This window comes from Balearica regulorum, chromosome 1, assembly GCF_011004875.1.
Source record: "Balearica regulorum gibbericeps isolate bBalReg1 chromosome 1, bBalReg1.pri, whole genome shotgun sequence".
In the NCBI taxonomy this organism is placed as follows: Eukaryota; Metazoa; Chordata; class Aves; order Gruiformes; family Gruidae; genus Balearica; species Balearica regulorum.
In genome coordinates this window covers 61,443,748-61,464,689 of record NC_046184.1, presented here as the reverse complement: position 1 = coordinate 61,464,689, position 20,942 = coordinate 61,443,748, and the positions used below count along the sequence as shown (strand labels likewise).

The 20,942-nt window shown below is 39.5% G+C and overlaps 1 protein-coding gene across 1 annotated transcript in view; it reads left to right on the top strand.

Moving 5' to 3' along the window:
* The first annotated feature begins 1,167 nt into the window (after positions 1-1,167).
* The window catches only part of TXNRD1 (thioredoxin reductase 1), a 29,304-nt gene continuing 9,529 nt past the window's right edge, over positions 1,168-20,942 (top strand). The window contains exons 1-11 of the mRNA XM_010304598.2: positions 1,168-1,355; positions 3,513-3,635; positions 6,964-7,036; positions 7,149-7,268; positions 8,624-8,766; positions 8,895-9,010; positions 10,776-11,001; positions 13,779-13,871; positions 15,601-15,677; positions 17,327-17,483; positions 20,377-20,484. Of these exons, the coding sequence (XP_010302900.1) occupies positions 3,549-3,635; positions 6,964-7,036; positions 7,149-7,268; positions 8,624-8,766; positions 8,895-9,010; positions 10,776-11,001; positions 13,779-13,871; positions 15,601-15,677; positions 17,327-17,483; positions 20,377-20,484 (1,200 nt within the window). The 5' untranslated portion in view covers positions 1,168-1,355; positions 3,513-3,548. The remainder of the gene's footprint in view (positions 1,356-3,512; positions 3,636-6,963; positions 7,037-7,148; positions 7,269-8,623; positions 8,767-8,894; positions 9,011-10,775; positions 11,002-13,778; positions 13,872-15,600; positions 15,678-17,326; positions 17,484-20,376; positions 20,485-20,942) is intronic.

Sequence of the window (20,942 nt, the reverse complement as noted above, 5' to 3'; positions counted from 1 at the left end):
ATGTGTATTAATTCCTGTGTTCCTTCCCCAAGCTAGAATTGGCTTATAGTATTATCCATCATTAATATTACTACTAACTATTGTGTAACGATTCTGATCTTTAAACCCCTTTACCAACATCAGCAAAGTACTCTTCCCAATACTTTTGTGAGATTATCACCAAGTTTCAGAGAAGAAATCAGAGACAAGATTATGGACCGCTTTTCAATGACTGCCGCTTTGCATTTGTGTGCGCGTGAATGCTCTTCAGGTTTGTGGGCTCAGTGCCCAAGGAATGTACATGAATTCAGTATGGCTGTTTGTATAACTATGTGCACGTGTCAGAGTTTGCTAATTAATGCTGGTTGTGCAGTGCAAAGTATGTAGGTGATTAAGTACAGACAAGTGTGTACTGACCCATTTATTGGAAATTAACAGAGAGTTATGTGAAAGAAGGCAGAGCTGATAATGGATTCCAATCAAGCATTAGATTTTCTTCTTTTTTCTTTCTCCATGCCATGTCAAATAAAGTATCACCATGTGTAGAAATGTTAGGGTTTTTTCTTTTTATTAATATGCTTAATATTTTCTATTGGATATATACATATATCTTTTTATATATATATATATAAAATCAGTTATAAGCAGTGAGCAAACACAGATCTTTTCCAGGATTTTGAAGATGTTTGTTTAGAGGATTTCATAGTATAAGCGATATGATATGGCAGAAATTATTGGGGGGGGGCGCTGGGCAGGGAGATGCATGGCAAAACCAGTTATAACAATAAATGGAACTGAAAGAAGTTTCCAGGACACTAATTGCAGGAGAAAATAAAAACTTCTAATTCAGTTTATAAAGTACGAGACTGAACAGAATGACAGCACATCAGCGTAAGAAAATCACTTTCTGGGCAAGAAAGGTGAAAATCATCATTTTCCTTTAAGACTGAAGTTTCAGGCTTAGCCACAACAAATCTTATTTCCTTGTTTTGTTCCAAGCATACCATTGGATTGGCAAAACTTACTGAAATCCCAGCCAAATTTCATACGGGATTTTATTAAAGGGAAAAAATATAGCAAGTCATCCTAACGTTGCAAATGACTCATCGAGTCGCCTTAGGAAGTGCTCCCCTGAGACAGGCATGCCGCTGATGAGGAAGCGATGAAGCTGCCAGGCCACTCCCCCAGCCCATTTCGCTTGAGGAGCGCAGCCTTCATAAAGGACGTCTCTCCAGGCACTACGTTATTTTATTCTTTATTTCACAGAGGGAGCAGAGAAGCGGCAAGAAGGGCGGTGCGAAGTAACGGCAGAAACGTCACAGCCAGTTGGTTTTGTACGGGGCAAGCGAGTAGGAGATCATGAGAAAACTTTAAAGGTAGGGGAAGATACATGTTAATGTCTATAATTTAATTATGAATGGAAAAATCAAAAGAATGTACGCTTTCTTTTAAAAATTGTAGTTCTTAGGAGAAGAATGGAGGAACTCTGTTCTCAGGATGGGGTCGTGGTCATGAACAAGTTGCCCCGGTAAATGGGAAGCGGAGCTTGGCAAGATCCTGGCCGCTTTGGAGCGGGGTTCTAGGAGGTGGTTTCAGGGGGGAAGACGGTAATCTGCTTTGTCTGATCTAAACTTTAAATATGTTTTCATGAAGAATGATTATGAAGAACTAATGAAAAATGAACCAAATGGTAGGGAATAAAAGCTGAAGTTTCTTAATACATGTGAAAACAAAGCATTTTTCTTAAGAAAGAAGTAGCATGATATAAGTAGTGATCTAAGCAAATTTCATGAATAGGTGTTGTGGTTTCTTTATACGCATCATAGAGATACAGTTCTTGGTAGTTGGGTCTGATGACCATATGGGAGTTAGTCTGCCCTTAAGCTTCTCACCATCCTGTTGCCACTGCGCAAAGAAGAAGTGCTTTTGAAAAGAATGGCACACTTTGTCTAATTTTATGTCCCTAAATATGAATAAAGTGAAACTGCATATCACCTTACAATAATATGCTCCCTTTTCACTCTTTCTCTGATTGCAGTAGTTTGAGCCTGGCCAATGGCCATGTTAGGAAAATAGAAAAAAGGGGAACCGAGCGCCAGATAGATTCAGTGGTAGGGACAGATTTTTGGGGTGGCAGAGCAGGAGGAGAAGAGGAAGGAAGGCAAGGTATTTTTGGATGTCTTCACCACAGCCACAGGTGCTTTCTAGGTTTTGTTTCTACTAGTAACTTGCTACCCAGGGCTATGAAATACTATTAAAATGTAACTTTCTACAGGCAGATGCACAGTCTGAATTTTTGCTGACATTGCTGTGTAAGTTGCTGGAGGGATAGGGGATTTTTGTCAGTGATACGGCGGCGCTGGTAGCAGTCTCCAGGGTAGGCGCAGTTGTGCTTAGAGAGGGAATAATCTAACCTCAGAGGAAGGCGACAGTAGAGTGGGTTGAGCACAAAGGGCTGCTTAATGCAAAATAAAATTAAGATGAAAAGAGAAGGGAAACTTCTGGGGTTTTTTTCTTTCCATTTATTTGCTGTTCCTATTCCAGTAGTACCGAATCAAGTCCTACCTAGTTAGGCAGTCAGAAACACTTGAATAAAAGCAAGCAGATTTGTAAAGTGACTAAGTATGGGTTTCTTCATTTGCTTTTTTGGCCTTAAAAGTTTTGTCATTATTTTAGTTGATACTCACTGATTTACGTCAGCTGAGGAATCTGATTTTTACTCACTCAGGATCTTGAGGCATGGAGAATTTTGCCAGCAGCTCCAAAGACTTGAAGGTCTGAAGCCCTGATAAATTGGAGCTCTGTAAATTAAGTATAAATGCTCATTTTAGAAAGAGTGCATGAACACAATGCAATATTCTTTGTGGCATACAGCTGTCAAAATGCATTTTAGAACTTGTGGGTTCTTTTTCTGTGGTAGTAGTCATCTGATTTAAAAAAAAAAACTCTTGTGAAACTCTTGATCCATTTGGTGCCAAAGTTAGTTACAATGATAAACCAAAGTAATAATAAACACAGGCATGTTACAAAAATGTAGTTTTCAGAAATTGTTTTCTTCATTCAGTTGGTAAGTCTGGTAATTGCAGATTATTACAATGTTGTATGTGATTGTTGTATTTTCCTACTAATATATGCAGGAGGAGGGGAAAAACACTAATTAGGAAAGTCCAGGGCAGATGAAAAGAATAAAATAAATTAATGGAATGCCTGTGTCAGCAGGTATATATCTTATCCTGGAGTACACAGTATGAGGAGGCACTGGAGTTGTGTTGATGTGGAAAACTAAGCTCTGCAAGGAAACCCAGGGCCCCAACAAACAAGAAAATTCGTAGTTCAGTATCTAATAGGTACTGAGGTACTCACGGATGGATGAAGAAAATGAAATTTTAAAAAGCTAATTAAAAGCAGAGCTCAGAAAATTCAGATGCACTTTATGTTCCCTTATCACAATATTTGCTGCTGAAAATAGTAATTTTTGAGCACCATGGGTAATGTTTCAATGTTCCCTCACCATTTTCGTTTTCTCTGTTCAGGCACATAAGGAAGGCAAGCCTCAGAAACTGCTGGAAATGAACGGGCATATGCCGGTGCCGCATTCCTACGACTATGATCTCATTGTCATTGGTGGGGGCTCAGGTGGTCTGGCAGCTGCCAAGGTATGAGAGAGAAAATACAGATTTATACTTTCCTTATAAGTAGGTGGGTGACATCCTCAACGTCTTGGATGTGGGTATCTTAAACACTGATGGGGCATAACATTTCTGCCTGATCAGTGGGATTTCTTTTGAAGTTAACCCCAGTTGTACATTATTGTTTTCGTTATGTTCTGAAGAAGAAAAACATAAAATTGTCATGGTATACTTAAGAGTAATAAAAGTTAGTCCCCACTAATCAGAGACGATGCTGTTGGAAAACAGCAGGTAGATCTCTCAACAGTGTTTATTAGTAGTTGAATTAAAATTCAACTCATAATTGAAAAAGTTTTAAAAATTATTCAAAATTGACATCAGGAGGTTTTTAGTTTTAACTGAAAGTATATCTGTTCAGAAATAGTTGCAAATGTTGTTTTAATTCTTGCAGGTGGGGGGGATTTTGTGATTTGTGAGCTTATATAGTTGCATAAATGGAGATTTTGCCTGGACTTAGGCAGAGTTAGGATCTCGCCCTTCATTTCTAGAGTCTGGTACTTCCTGCATGTAGCAAATAATTTCTGATTTTTGGTTAGGATTTTGCTTTTAGAAGCATATCTAGAATTAATTAAAAGAATCCACAGTGGTGCAGAATGTATCAGCTCTTACAGTTGTCATTGTCCCAAATATTTGAAACTTGCTGAAATTCAATGTAGTTCATTAACTCTCCTTTATGTCAGTAGTTAGGCACACTTTGCCTCTTCTCACTGTGGTAGAATTAACTATGTAGAAGTGAATTGCACATTCCTAGAAGTAAAACTATTTTGTTACTCAAGACCTGGAGCTGGATTATTCCTCCAGACAGGAGGCATTTCTTTTGTTCTCAAGAAGTGAAGAAGGTTATTGAGGAGTGAAAGAAAATGAGGAGAAAATATTTCAGCATAGCATTGGATTCACACTAAACCTTGGTCCCGTAGAACTCCTATTATAAGGGGAGGAGTGTAGTGCTGAGTGGTGGGCTGTAATGTGCTGTATGTCCATAATCTATTTCGTTAGTTTACCGCATTCCCATCGACAGAGGCACTATTCTCATGGTGCAGGATGGAGGATAAGATCTATAAAAATTCTGAGAACCTGCCAAGAGAAACAGACACTTCAGAGGATGGGGATGTTTTAGGACAGAAGAGAGGAACAGGAGTAGAAGGGAGCTTGCAGTAATGCAAAACCAGTTTGCAGTAATAAAAAGCCATCTGTTGAAATTTCCATAAGGAGACTGCTCTGCTTTGTTGTATACTTGTGCTAGGTTATGAAGCTACAGCAGGGATGTTTATTGCATCATTTTTCAGCTGTGGGACAGAAAAGGTGTGTAGCTAGGAAGATAAATTGCCTTATTCCTTCGACTCGGTGTATAAAGTATATTGCTTCTTAGTGTTCTCAAGTGGTTGTAGGGTAGAACAGAAGATGGTAGATCAATAAAGTCAACATCACTATCAGTAGTAACGTGTGTATTTCAAATCAGTTTCATGAAGTTGAAGTGAAACTGTTTTACACTTAGATTATTCCATTTTTTTTAGTGAATTAACAAACAGTGCTTTAAAAAGCAAAACAAAAGGGGAAAAAAACCAACTACACAGCTCTTACACCAAGTTCAAGATATCTACACTCGGGTTTGCTAACTAGGTTGATTAAATGTGTGCTTCTCACAGTGACACATGCAGCTTTGTGTGCACAACTTCCTTTTCCTTTCTATGTTGTGCTCAGAGCTTGTTATTTTGGAGGCGCGTCTCCACGGTGAGTGCAAACGCTGCCAAGCTGATTCTGTGCAACCCAACTAAAGTGCCAGGCCACTACTATCAGTTCACACAGAACAGCTCCAGCCTTAAGCGACCTTGTTGTGTTCAGCACTGCACTGAACCCAGCAAGGTTTGAAAGCCTACGGGGCAGGTTTTGCATTGCGGGCGTGTCACTCTGCAGAAGTGGTTATATCTGTGTGTGATCTCTACCGAGGTGGTGACGCAACGCTGCGCTGTGTTATCTGAGCGTATAGCTGAGTGTAAGCTTGGGCATTCTAGTTAGCTAACATTAGTAAAGCTCTTTTGAGCTGTGCGTAGGATTTATCATTATAAAGGGACGTTTATATCCCTAAGCACCTTTCTGAGGAATTTTGTCAGAAGTGCTACTAATGGATAGAAATTAGTTTCTTGGCCAACCTTGTCCTTTATTAGAAGCAGAAATCCAGTACATATTTTCCAAAGGTGTCTACAGCCTGCATTGTTTGAAATATGATTTGTATTTTGCATGAAGTAAGAAACATTTCAAAGTGAAATTCTGATTGCCAACTATTTGGATTAACAAGTATTACTGGTAACATAATGCTGAAGGCTGTCTAGCACCTCCCAAACCAAACTCAAGGCCTTATGAGGGTAGTGTCCTGTGCCTATAGTTGTTATTGCTTACATATCAAAGAACTCATCATGTGCTGCAGCACAGTTGTGGTTACTCCAAGTACCAAAGTTATTTGCTGCATCTCATGGGCATCTTGTCATTGTTTCTTAGCTATGTAGTGCTTACTTAAGTAACTTTCTCTGGTACCAGTTATTGCTGTCGATTTTTGCCTTTTTCTTAAAAAGCACAAAGGGAACAATGAAATCAGTGTAGAAATTCCAGTTCTCAGTATCATTTACACACATAGATTGTAGGTTTGCTAATGAAGCTTCTCAGGGGAAATGTCATGAAATAAACCATCACTTTTCTATTCTGGATGACATCCACACATCCTGACAGTAAAGTCAACTTGCCGCAGGTTGGCTAGCTTGAAGAGCAAGAGCTGATCCTGACAACTACAGATTGTACTCAAAATCGAGTGTTCCCTTCTAGTACAAGAAAAAAGATTGAATAAGCACGGTTGTAATGCTTGGCCACGTGACTGCTTGTGTCATTGTGTGATGTGGTTTTCAAACAAATGTTTGGGAAACCATCTTTGAAGGGAAAACTGCATAAGTGAAGAATTTGTTAAATATGTTAAAAGTAAATGGCGTATTGGGAAATAGTGTGAACAAACTGACAGGATGGAGGAGAGGAGGTTTGACTCCCAGAGTCTTCTGTGTATCAGCTGGTGCCATGCTGTTGTGTAGCAGGATGAATGCCTGTTTTTCTCCTTTCGTCTTTTTTTTTTTTTCTACTGAGTGCACAGATTAATTCAGAAGATTAATGACTGTCTGGCTGTTCCCTTGCAAATCATTCATTATTACTTAATTAAAAGTCGCAAAGCTTTTCAGCAATGCACGATGTTATCATCTACTCCAAATTTAACCTCTAATATTTAGATATGTCTCTTATTTAATTTGTTTTGCAGGAGGCTGCCAAATATGAAAAGAAAGTGATGGTGCTGGACTTTGTCACGCCTACGCCTCTGGGAAACTCATGGGGTAAATTTCTTTTCATTGCAAACCTGTTATAAAGGAGCTTTACTCAGAGACTGATTCTCCTTTGAGATTGGCCACACTGATGTGAAAAACAAATTCTGTTCCTTTCTCTCAGGTCTTGGAGGAACATGCGTAAATGTGGGCTGTATTCCTAAAAAATTGATGCACCAGGCAGCTTTACTGGGACAAGCCTTGCAAGATTCACGCAAATTTGGATGGCAGTTTACAGAAGAAGGTAAAGGAGAACATTTTTTTGCAGTTTTGTCATTTGTGCTGAAAATCCAGAGGTTCTTTTCACGATCAAGTGCTTGTTGCACTGAAGCGTGTGCTGACTTTAACAATGTGAGGCACCTTCAAAGAGATTACACATAAACTTAAGTGCTTTTCAAGTCTAATGCCATGGGGCGTATTGCCTTGCAGCGTTTGATCTGTTTATTAATAGCTTCTGATCATGTTAGTATTTGATAAGATTGCTGCGTGAAGAAAAACAATAAGGTACTACTCCATTTCTGAATGTAACACAACATCTAAGGGAATACTCCAGAAAATCTCCTCTTAGAAACTTCCTCACAATTGCAGGCAAGGATTTCCTTTCCCTCAGTCTCTGTCACTGCTATGTAAGAAGATGAATTTTACTTCATATTAGCCCTAATGTGCATGGTTATAGGACTGGGATTCATTTAGGGTGTAATCCTGTAGTGGGAAACATGCAGAGGGACCTCTGAGATGCATAGTCTTCACTTGTTGAGCAATGTCACCTGCTCACAGTGTACATCAATAGAAAACTATGGATAATGCAGCAAGTCTAAATTTTCCACGTTGTCGTGGCTTAACCCCACAGGCAGCTAAAACAACCACACAGATGTTCGCTCATTCCCCACCCAGTGGGATAGGGGAGAGAATTGAATATGGAAAAAAAAAACAACGAACCCCAACTTGTGGATTGAGGTAAAGACAGTTTAGTAGGACAGAAAAGGAAGATGATGATAATAATAATAATAATAATAAAAAAAAGAATATACGAAACAAGTGATGAACAGCACAATTTCTCACCACTCAAAGTCCATGCTCAGCAAGACCCCAAGCTGCCCCACCTCCTGGTTCACGATCCAGTCATATATGGAACATGACATCATATGGTATGGAATATCCCTGTGGCCAGTTTGGGTCAGCTGTCGCAACTGTGTCCCCTCCCAGCTTCTTGGGCACCTCCGGCCTTCTCGTTGGCGGAGCAGTATGAGAAGCTGAGAAGTCCTTGACTGCTTGGCAACAAGTAAAACATGAGTGTGTTATCAACATTATTCTCATCCTAAATCCCAAACACAGCACTATACCAGCTGCTAGTAAGAAAATTAACTCTATCCCTGCCAAAACCAGGACACATGTTTTAAGTCATATCTGTTCCATTGTGATCTCTTGTGTTGTCTGATGTAATTCTTTGGATTTCAGTAGAGTTACCCTGGAATAAAAAAGGAGTAAGACAAAGGTGACTGGGTCATGAAAAAAGTCTGTCTGAGAACACAAGGTTGGCTATGGAAAAAGAAGAACCCACAGGCTGAAAGATGAACCTTTCTCTTTTGTTTCTAACAGTCAAACACAACTGGATGACTATGACAGAATCTGTTCAGAATTACATTGGTTCACTGAACTGGGGCTATCGGGTTGCACTGAGAGAGAAGAAAGTCACATATGAGAATGCATATGGAGAATTTGTCGGGCCACACACAGTTAAGGTACGCCCTAGCCATGTTTGGTGGGTCTTCCTATAGTACTTTCTGAATAGAGATGCTTTTCAAATAGAATGATTTTTCCCTTGGTCGGACTGTGAAATACTCACCTTGGACTAATACTTTGTCCACAGGCAACAAATAAAAGAGGAGTTGAGAAGCTGTACACGGCTGAGAGATTTCTCATTGCCACTGGTGAACGACCACGCTACCTGGGTATACCTGGAGACAAGGAATACTGCATTAGCAGGTAAAACCAGGGAAGAATATGAAGTCATTCACCATGTGTAAATGCTTCACCTGTAAGAGAAAGTGGTGAGCAGGGTGGCTTGGCTGCTGGTTTTGATTCCTCTGTAACTTTTTATTAGGGGAAAGTAAGTGCAGGAGAATAGCTATAGACAGATTTTTTAAGGTGCCAAAAACATTGGCGTCTAGTAGACCGCACAGGACTGTGGGTGGCTGGCTAGGATGGTTCTGCTTCTGACTCATAACAGCAGTAACCAAGAATACTGTAAATCATGTGCATGTCCATCATCAGCTCTGCCCCAGTTACCAGTACACCCACTTGTCCTCTATTCCTTACGGTCTTTCAATTCAAGTACAGAAGATTTTTTTTTTGGTAATGAAGAGCACAGTCTGCTTGGAAGAAACCTCCCTGCTCAAGTATCAGGGAAAGTGGGAGTTGCAAAGCAGTTGATGTTGGAAGCCGGTACAAATGTATCTGTCTTCGTGCATTGGGGCAGTCTTGAAACTCAATCCAATTGTTTTCCAGCTACTCAGTGAAGTTAATTCAACTTTTGGGAAAACTGGTTTCAAATGTCTGGTTAATTGATCAGACCGAGCAATTCTAGCACAATTTTGACCCCCCCCCCCAAAAGTGATATGCAGGTGAAATGTGTTTTCGTATCAGAGTAGCTTCTAAGTTACTTAATGTAGAAACCGAGGTTGGAATTACAGGCTTGCAAACATACAGCAATGAGATAAATAACTGGCATAATCCCTGTGAAACCAAAACACCATGTTGTATGTTTCCCTTCTAATAAGTAGTAGTGAAATTAAAGGTAACAGATAATATAGCCTGTACAGTGATGCTTTAAAATAACACTCAGGTGGAAGAGTCAGGAATGCCAGAATTAAAGACTATCAGATTGAGGCTGTCTGTGTAATCTTCACTGGATTCTCTGGGGGGTAGGAACCATGATGTAGCCCTTATTTACACAATCACATTTTATTCCACCACCACGTTTGCAGAGAGCATCTTTGTTTACCCTTTGCAGTTGTTGGCTGAGAGAGACACTTATTTTAGATTTCAATCTTTGGAGAATTGCATTGCCAAACTCTACCTAAGCCTCCGCTGAGCAAGCGTGATGCCTCCATGAGTCCCTGTTTCCTTGAGAAGCCTTGGTTTTATAGTCGAGGTCCAAAGTGTGGTAGAACTGATGTAGCTTGATGAAACAGTTGAAAGAAATGGAAAGTAGGCAAATTAACGTCTTCCATAATTTCGTACTTCTATCTCTGCGTGTAACTGTGGTTTGCATTAATTTGTTTTATTGTCTGTGTATATTTGGCAGTGGATAAGTCTACAAAGAGGTGAAGATGGTATCTTAAAGCTGAATCCCTTCCTCTTCCTTTTAGCTCTCAGGAGCTAAAATTTGCAGCAACATATTTGAAGCAAGGTTCAGGAAAAAACCTCACAACCTTTTTTTAAACAATTTTTCATAAGCTTCTGTAAACAAAACCTCAAATTTTGTTTGTGGTGATTCAGAATTTTCATATTCTTTTTTCTGTTTGTATTCATAATTGGAACTTTTTAATCTGTCATGTAATGTGTCATGTACTGATCTTGTATTCTAGCTGAATTTCAAAAAAGAAAAAATTGTTGGGTTTTTTTTTTAGTCAGCAGGAAGAGGAATAAAGTCCTATTCTTACAAAAGAAATTAGATAAATATCAAACAGAATACATTCTTCTGCTTGTTTCTAACTTTCTTTTCTTTCTCCCCCTCTTTTTTTACCAGTGATGATCTTTTCTCTCTGCCTTACTGTCCGGGGAAAACCCTGGTGGTTGGAGCTTCCTATGTTGCCTTGGAATGTGCAGGATTTCTTGCAGGTCTTGGATTAGATGTCACTGTAATGGTGAGATCCATCCTTTTAAGAGGATTTGACCAGGATATTGCAAACAAAATTGGCGAATATATGGAAGAACACGGAATCAAATTTATTAGGGAGTTTGTGCCAATCAAGGTAGGCTCAAAGTGGTATATGACTACAATTGATTGCAATATACCTATCATCCTGTTTTAAGATGTAAATTATTTTAGTGAATACAAAAGCTGAATTTGCAATACAGGATTTGCTATGATAGAGTATGGGTTAATTTTTGTTTTAAACTGAGTAACTCCATGAACCTTATGTAATTGAAAGGTACAATTTAGTCGTATTATCAAAGTTTTTTGAGATTCCAGAATTCATTGTTTTTATCAGAATTAGATAGGTTAGTATTTGTTGGATTAAAAATGTTGTTACTCCTGCTGATCCTGGTCCTGCAAATGTTGAATATACTTAATTTCAGCAGTTGTCCTGAAATCTGTGAAACTTCTTGCAGGCAAATATATAATTTCCTGTAAGATCAGGGCCAGTGCATCATGAATAGTCATATCTTTCATTGCCAGTTCTCAAATTCTCACCCAGCAAATACTGCTTATGTGCCCAGGACCAGTGGACTGTCCAGAAAAGTAAATGGGCTTTAGAAGTATCCATCTATATCTGTCACTTGGCAGAGTCCTTAAATGCTTGCTCAGTTTTCGTTGAATTCATTAGGAGTACTTGGGCAGCTAGTTATGTACGTGTATGGGCAAATTCAGGTTGAAGAGCAGATCAGATAAGTTCTGGAGCTTTTCTAATATAAAATTGCCTTATCAAAGACTTCAGAGGGTGCTAGCAGTATTTTTCTTAAAGTTTTTTTCACAATAATTAGTGCTTAATTGTTATGAAATGGGAAATAATGTATTAAGCAGTTTTGAATTTGGCGTTAAGCCAGCGTATTACCAAGTTTAACGCTTTGGGGATTAAAGCATTAAATCAAGTGAAGACTGTTCATTTTCACCCTTAGCAGTAACAAGAGCAGCTTAAAAAATGTTCTTGCCAGTTGCCGTGCTGTGGATCTGACCCTCTCTCACAGAGCGTAAGAGATTTGCTGTGAGAAGTCAAAGTGGATGTTTCAAGGAACTTTGTTTTTATGCACATTTGCATTGCAGAAATCCCATGTTGTATGAAAAGCAGGGATGATTATCTAGCTTTTGTTTCAGATGTAGTTTTTGGAGGCTCTAATGGGGGATGAGAAGGCAGAAAGCTGGTTTTACAAGCAGATAGTTTCAATTAAATGGCAAGCGGGCTCCTCTAGATGCACCCTGTGAAGAGCAGTCCATCACCTTAGTCACAAAATACACTGTTGTGTATTTTACCCTGTCCACTCACTACATGTCTTTGATTTCAATGGGAATCAAATATTTGGCCCCATTTCTAGTTGGGAATATCCTTAAACTTAAATTGCCAGATACGTTTTTAGCAGGTCTTCTCATCTGTTTCAAACGTTGTTTTTGAAGTTATGCATGGTGTGCTTATTAAAACCCTTCATTGGGATGTTTGAAGACAGAAGATGAATTATTATAAGTAATGCTGCCTTTGAACAGGAGCAGTTTAACACAGTGATCCTTTAAAGTTGGTAGGATGGCCTGGAAGGTTTGGTGTTTTTTTTAAATTAAAAAAAAAAAAGACGGCGGAAACAGAACTTCGTCAGAAACTTTGCTTTTTCTGTCTCTAAATACTGAATATGAAGTAGGAACTAGGGCAGTTGTTGAAAAGTACTTTTTCATCTGCAGAATGAACACTAAAATTTCCCAGAATTAAGTTCAGTGTTGCACACTTACACATCTTTTGTATGTACAGCCATAGGAAGCAGCCAGGCACCTTGCTGTTTCCTGAGAGGGAAAGGGAAGGACTGAAGCTGAGGATATCCAGTCCTTTTCTCACAGTCCAGTGAATATTAATGAGGACAAAAATTAACCCACCTATGTAGCTTCAAATTCCATTAACTTCTTTAGTTGACTTATTTATCAGAGGAAAAAAGTGTGTTTGGAAAAAAAGCCAGTGATACTGCTCTTTCTGCCTTATTGTTTTCTCATATATGGGGGGGGGTTGGGTGTGGAAGGAAGTGTATTTTGGGTTTTGTTTTAAATAAACCTTCTCTTTTTTTATTACTCTGAACAAAGAGCACAGCTGCAAAAAGATTCACCTTTGCTGCTTTTTTTTTTTTCTGCTTTGCTAGAATAGACAGTAAGCTACTGCATTACTTGAGAGCGAGCGTGCAGCTGGATCCGTAGCTAAAACTAGAAAACTAAGAATATTTATTTCAGCTGACTCTTGGGAACCCTGAAGAGTTTGGTTTTTTTCTTAACCTGATGATGGTTTTTTCAGCCATTTAGGGCCAGCTGCTGCCCTCTCCTGCAAGGCCATGGCAGCTTTATAGGTCGGACTAATGTCACTGAAACGGGCCAAAGGCCTGTACTGCTAAGGACTGGGCGATGACTGTGGCTTCCCATGGGTGGAAGCACGATGGTCCTCTAGGTGCGGTTGGAGAAAATGTCTGATGGTGTTTCCAGGTCTTGCAAGAGTTCCCTTCCTCCTCATCTCCTCTGTCCCTAGTTGATACCAGCAGCTCACGTAGTGGGCTTGGACAAGAACTTAGCTATCAATCAACTTTTATAAACAGAAATGAAGTCTTACTGTGGTGGTTGCAAGAATAAATGCATGGAGATAAAACATAATGTTTAAATATGCAAGTAGTAATCACGAATCTAGAGAACGGTGAAAATATCTTTAGAATAAATGCTTAATTTTAGGTCATGGTTAAACACTCTCAATGATAAGATTTGTGGTGGAACAAAGATACATTTGCATATCTTTACTTGAAATTAAACCCCTCCTTTTTTTTTTTTTTTTTCCCCTCCAAAATATTGTAGGTTGAGCAGATTGAGGAAGGAACTCCTGGAAGATTGAAAGTTATAGCCAAGTCCACACAGGGGAACCAAATAATTGAAGGGGAATACAATACTGTGAGTCGTGTCTATATACATGAAGAACATGAAATAGCCTTCCATTTAATGTTGAGATTTTCTGGGGTGTTTTTATCCGTAGTTTAGATTTCTAAAAATTATTTTAATCATTATAATATGCTAATTGCATGCAACCAGCAGGTAATTAATGTGTCAAAAGTGCCAGAATCCATGGGTGTGAGTCCCGCGTGCCTTGCCAAATCACTTCCATGCTTTTGAAACCTGTTTCTTAGCTTAGGGATGTAGAGGAGCTTGGTCACGTGGAATCAGTTGCAGGATTTTTCCCCAGTGGGTATTTGTCATAAACAATAAGTAATGATTTTTAATAGCTTTCATAGTAACTATAGCATGTTATGCAGTTAGCACAAAACAGTAGTCTCTGCAAGAGCTAAACAAACATGTCTTCTCAAGATCCGTTGTTGATGCAGCATCTTCAGAAAAACAATTAACGCCCTGTGGCAAGTCAGTCAGGGAACTTCATTACACACTTAAAACAGTAAAACTGCAGTGTGCAGGTGTGCCATTGTATGTATGACTGTTTCCATCACCCCTCACCCCACTTGTTTTCTTAGGCCTTGATGCTGAAAGGAAAAAAATTGTCAATAAAGTATTTGGAACTACACAGAATGCATAAAGATAAGCATTTGCCAGCCTGGGATTTTAGACTGTAAATACTGTGTGCCAGTGACCTCATTTACCTGTATAGTGCATCAGTCACCCCATAACAAGGACATGCCTCAGTGCATCCGAGTGCTGATGTTATGAGAAAGTTTAACAATAACAGCAGTGTTGTGCACAGTGTTGTAATATTATTCTTCCTGGTCCATGGTAGTGAAAGCTTTTTAGCTGGCAAATCACTGCCATTTTTTCATTAAGGGAACTTCTGATTTCTTACTGCTACTACATCTTTCACTGAAAAGCTGTCCCTCCTCACAGAAGCTATGAGCTGTGTGTGACGCATTTTAAGACCTTCAGCTCTGAAGATCTGGCATGCTTGGACATCTAAAAGACTTGAAGCAGATCTTGGATTCCTTCAGCACAGTTCTTAGTTGTTGTACTTCTCGTACGGCATTGTGTAGTTACCGGGGCAGTTGTCTGACACTGTAAAGCACATAGCACTTCTCCTTGTGATAATATAGGCTAGAACTTGTTTGGCTTGTCAAGGTAGCCACGTTGGTAGGATGGGTAAGATATGGTCTGTCCATCATTCTGAACAAATGTTCACACAAATAATATTCAACAAATAATATTCTTCAGCAGTGGCTGAGAGCCTATATAAGTAAATTATATTTTTTGATCAAAACAAAAATTACTTTATGGTCTTTTGATTTGCATAAGCATCTGAGTTTCCTTTGTAAAGCGCCCTTTCCTTATGGAGCATTTTGGGGTCATCTGCTCTGGCAGGGATATGGTATAATGCCTTGGCATAAAAATGGGAAGAAATAAAATAAAGCATCTGACCCTAACCGGTTTGTTTAGAATGCTCTAAAAGAAAAAGCCAATTGGCGGTATTTAATCTTATCATTAAAACCTGGTTTTGTTAGGTCATGGCGATGGTGTGGCTTCTCTTGAACTCTGTAAATATACAATGGGTAACAAACGTATTCATCTTACCATGACCAAGCCTTAGCTACTAATCCTTGGTATAGAACAAAAAGAATAGATAGCCACATGCAAATGCATTTTTGAGGTTTTAAAAAAATCAGTAACATGCATTGCTGTTTTGTAGGTCTTGCTAGCAATCGGAAGAGATGCATGCACAAGGAAAATTGGTTTGGACAAAGTTGGAGTGAAGATCAATGAAAAGTAAGGACAGTTGTCTGTACACCACTGAACTGCTGAGCTTGTGTCATTTACTATTGCAACAGTAGTGGTCCATAGACATTCAAATGCTTTGAGGAAAAACTTGTTTCCTGTTTGCATACACTTGGAAAGGAGACAGTGTAGCAGATAGCTGTGTTTTCTCCCATAGTACTGCCACGTTTGCTTTTTTGATACTGAAATGTCAGCTCCTAAGTGCTAAGAGTCAAAAGTGTCTGTTCCAGGTTCAGAGGTCAGTCTCCGCTTCTTCCAGTGACTGGGCTTTCTAGCATCTGTCAGTTGTTCCTTGTACTCTTATTCCCATCTCCTTTTTTTTCCTTCTCTCTACCCCCTCTTGGGGCAGAGATCTGTTTGTTCATGCAGGCTTTTAGTGTGGTGGGTTTTGTTTACATTTTTAATGTCAATGCTACTATGTGTTTATTTTAAAATACAAGATCAAAGTAGTGTTCCTTAAATTCGCGGTTAGAGTTGGTGATGTGCTTTAGGTTTTGGAGAAGTTTATTTCTTGCCTTAGAGCAACCCTTGGAAATAATCTGTCTCCTTTAGAGGAGCATTTCATGTTTAATGTAGTGAGGTCGTTGCACCGGGGAGTGGAGCCATAGGTAACTTTTTCAATATTGGTAACTAAAACATCTTCTCGGCATGTGGGGCCTAGACGATGTCCCCTTTGAAGACAAGACACAGGACCATGAACTTGACTTGGTAGCCTGTGGGAGAACAGAGGGCAGCTTATATATGAACATAGTGACTTAGGTTGCTGAAGGGAACTGTTGCAGTGTTCTAAATAAGTGGAAATTTTGGTCCTCTCAGAATTGGCAGACCTGTGTTGTCATGTAGAACAGTATACATCTTTCTGACATCAGGACACCTGTTACTAGCTTAATAGAATGAACTATAAAATTATTAGCATAAACTGTGCATTTGTTAACAAGAGCAAAATTGAGAAAGTTGGATTTTAATACAGGAATCGCCACTGGTCCCTCAAGTGACTGTGTGACTGTTTCTGTGCCTGTCTGATTAGGTTTCCCTGTCACATGTGTTTCCTGCAGTGATTGCTACACGATTTCATTTATTAAGTAGGAAATGTGAATAATTAAAAACTTCCATTAGCTCAGTACGCTTCATGCTAAAAAGCTTGTTGGCTGTCCCTGAAGTAGGGTGTCCAACAGCTTGACCTGACTCTGTGTAGAAGCCTGAAGGGTAAGTTTATAGAAACTGCTTCAGCCACTGGACTGGAATTTCAGTAGTGGAGAGATTCTTTTGTCTACAGCTTGAGTGGGAGAATGTCTCTTCTTGTCACTCCTCAAGGTTCCCAGTACACAGCTCAGCTGGTAGCAAAGGGTATTTGAGGAAAGGATTTGTGCCTCACCAAAGAATTGATTCAGGAGATGAATCACAACTTCATGGGCTACCTCCTTATCCAGTGTGTAAATTCCTATAGTTTTGGACAAATTTGCACTACGTTACATTCTTGACCAAGATTGTAAGATTGTGAATATGACTTCTTTCCCTCATACTTCAAATACGTGTCTTTCTCTGAAAGCTAAAGGGCCTAACTCCTGCAAGGTTATTTACACCTCCAGTCTTCACAGCGGAATACTTACATCTTTTTTTCTTTTTAAATCAAATTGCAGAACAGGAAAAATTCCTGTCAACGATGAGGAGCAAACAAACGTGCCATATATCTATGCTGTTGGAGATATACTGCAGGACAAGCTGGAACTCACACCAGTGGCAATCCAGGCAGGAAGATTGTTGGTTCAAAGGCTTTATGCTGGGGCAACCATTAAGGTAAGGAACCGCTTGCCACTAAACACTATCATTGCTCTACTTCTAAGTGCAGAGTGCAAGTCTGCTCATTTATGGAAAACTGAGTAGGCTTTTAAGGATTAGCTTTGATGATCACTTTAATTTTCCGCTTGCAAAGATATTACTGCAGATATGTTCTGCTAATTGTGTAGGATTAAATTAATATCTTATGGATTAAGCGGTAGTATCTTTTTTTCCTATTAAGAGGTTTTATTTTTCTCTCAGAGTATAATGATAATAAAATCAGCTGAGATTATTGAACTCGTTTTTAGCTCTGTCGCCTTCCCTAAAAGTCAGCAATCATTCAATTAAATGCTTTAATTCATAGGTAGTTTACTAAACCTACCTACTCCAAAGAGAGTGTAAAAGGGATTTGTGATGCTCTTCATTTCCAATGTTATTTTCACTAATTTTTTTCACTTCTCATCCATATGTTTTCAATGTAATATGTACTTCTGCTTATAATTGAATATAGACATAAAGGAAGATCAAATGTACCAGTAAGTCAGCACGTACTTCACCTGAGATGTTGAATTCATCAATTCAGTGTTTATGTTCCACACTAGTGCAATTGTAGGTTTCAGCCAAGTTGTACTAGTCCAAATAAGTACATGGGTACTCATTTACACCTTATCTTTAAACCAGGAGGAAAGGAGAGTGCCTTTGAAGAACTGGTATCCGAGCACCATCCCTCTGGGTGCTTGTCTCACCTTCTTAAGCATAAAGATTTTTCTCCTTCAGAGCCTGTTGTATTCATATCAAGTGCAGCTGTCAGTCAGATTTAGAGCTTGATTGAGTCATTTATTTTAGGTTGGCAGGTATTGCGGTAACAGAATCCTGAATCAGTGTACATAATGTCATTACATCAGCCAGGCAAAGTTTAAGAAAACCATAGCTGGAGCCAGAATTTTTTTCTTGCTGCAATACTATGGATATGTCTTAATTTACATTTTATGCCAGATAACTGTCTCTCAAGGTATGAAAATCCTTATGCTGCCAAAGAAAGCATCATCTCCTTTCAGTGAATCCAAGAAATGAGTAACTACTTAGATGGGAAGCTGACTTACATTGCTGTTATAACAAGTCTGGGTGATTGTATGAAACATAATGAAGTGTTACGGATAGGTGGGGAAAGAATAGTAAGCAGAATCTTAGTTGATCCTCAGTCACAAATGAAATTAATTAGAGTTGAAATCCATAGAAATTAAAATTAGTAGAAATTTAATATGTTGACCAGCCTGCTGGCCTTCTATGACAGAATGACTGATTTGGTGGGCAGCGGATGTTGTTTACTTTGACTCTAGTAAGGCTTTTGACGCTGTCTCCCATAATGTTCTCTTAGATGAACCAATGAAGCACAGACTAGATAAGTGGGCACTGAGGTAGACTGAAAAGCAGCTAAACTGCCAGGTTTAAAGGGCTGTAGCCAGCATTACAAAGACCAGCTGGAGGCCAGTCACTGGTGGTGTGCCACAGGGCTGGATCCTCGGTCCAGTACTGTGTAACATCTCCGTTAATGATCTGGATGATGAGACAGGGTGCACCCTCAGCAAGTTTGCAGATGATACAAAACTAGAGGGGGGTGACTGATGCACCAGATGGTTGTGTGGTCACTCAGAGAGTCTCCAGCCTGTGTCGTGTCAGGCTGGAGAGATGGGCTGACAGGAATCTCATGAAGTTCAGCAAGGAGAATTGCAAAGTCCTGCACCTGGGGAGGTGTAACCCCATGCACCAGTACAGGCTGAGGACCCACTACCTGGAGAACAGAGAAGGTTCTGGAGGGTCTGGGGGGCAAGTTGACAGTGAGCCAGCAACGTACTCTCACGGCAAAGATGGCCAGTGGCATCCTAGACTGCTTCCTGCAGATACATCCTGGCAAAGCGTTGCCAGCACATGGAGGGAAGTGACCTTTTCCCCTCCACTTGGCACTGGTGAGATAGGTATGGATTTTGTGTCCAGTTTGGGGCTCCTCGGTACAAGAAAGACATGGACATACTAGGGCAAGTCCAGCAAAGGGCAGTGAGTATGATTAAGAGACTGGAGCATCTGACACATGAGACAGCTGGGACTTTTTATACCCTGCAGAAGAGATGACTTGGGAGGGTCTTATATCAATGTGTCTTCCTACCTTATAGTAGAGAGTAAAGAAGATGGAGCCAGACTCTTTTCAGTGGTGTAAAGTGCAAGGACAAAGGACAATGGGTTCAAACTGCAGCACAGGAAAACTCCATTTAAACATAAGAAAAAACTTCTTTACGTGAGGGTGGTGAAGTGTAAGAAAGATGCCCAGAGGTGAGCCTCTAGGACACTCTAAAGCTCCAGTGAAGTTGGGGGTCAGTGTTTGGCTTTCATGATATGTGATCGGGCATGCAGTATCAGCTCTACTTCTAGCTGTGCCTCCAAATGTCTGCAGTTCATGTCTTTGGTTCTTTGGCATCTCCTAGGCCACAGTTGATAAAAAAGATGATGGTTTTAGGATGGTGCTTTTGTCTTTGTAGCATTCCCAGTTAAAAATAGCATGCTCTGCAGAAGCAGTCGAACAGTCTACTTTTTATCTTCAGTGCACCCTGTGATCTGGAACATTTTAAAGCTGGGCACTGAATTTCCTCTTCCTTTTAATCTATGCATACTAATGTCAGTGTGACTTTAAACTCTCTTTCTGTTCTTGCTCTAATTAATGCCTCTGAGAGGGACAATACCAAAACTGTAGCTTAATTTAAAACAATTTTTTTTTATTTAAAAAAAAAAAAGTAGCTTTGAGAATTACGAATAATCCAACTTTTCTTCCTGTCTGAATTTCAGACTGCTGAATTTTTACCCATTGTACTGATGTTATGTGGTGGGGTTTTTTTTGTTTGTTTTGAATGCCATGCAGTGTGACTATGTGAATGTTCCAACCACTGTATTCACTCCTCTGGAGTATGGAGCCTGTGGGTATTCTGAAGAGACTGCAGTGGAGAAGTTTGGGGAGGAAAACATTGAGGTAAATGCCTTCATTTAATCTGGATTTGATGTTCCCAATTTGTAATTTAAAATAATGTTAAGAGTCAATTAAAACAGCATTCTGTGCTCTGATGTAAGGGCAGGAGGTGACTAGGTACATTTTTATCTTCCTTGGCAGTTCCTAGACATGTTATAAAAATTGTCCCCAGTGCCAATAGCTCTAGCTGCAAATATGTTCTATCTTTGGCAAACAGGGCTTGAAGGTGGAATATTTGGTTTAAAAAAAAAGGTTTATTTGTGTCTATAAATACTCAGGATAAATTAAAGCTGAGTATGTGTTGGAAGCAATACATTGGTTTTAATGTCAAATTGGAGCTTTTTGTAGCTACAGTGTGGCAAATTCCTTGCCTTGGTGATTTTTGCTTTATAAAGCCAAATGTTATTATGCACATTTTTCCTATTTATTTTGACTATGCAAGGAGATATGTGCTTAATTTT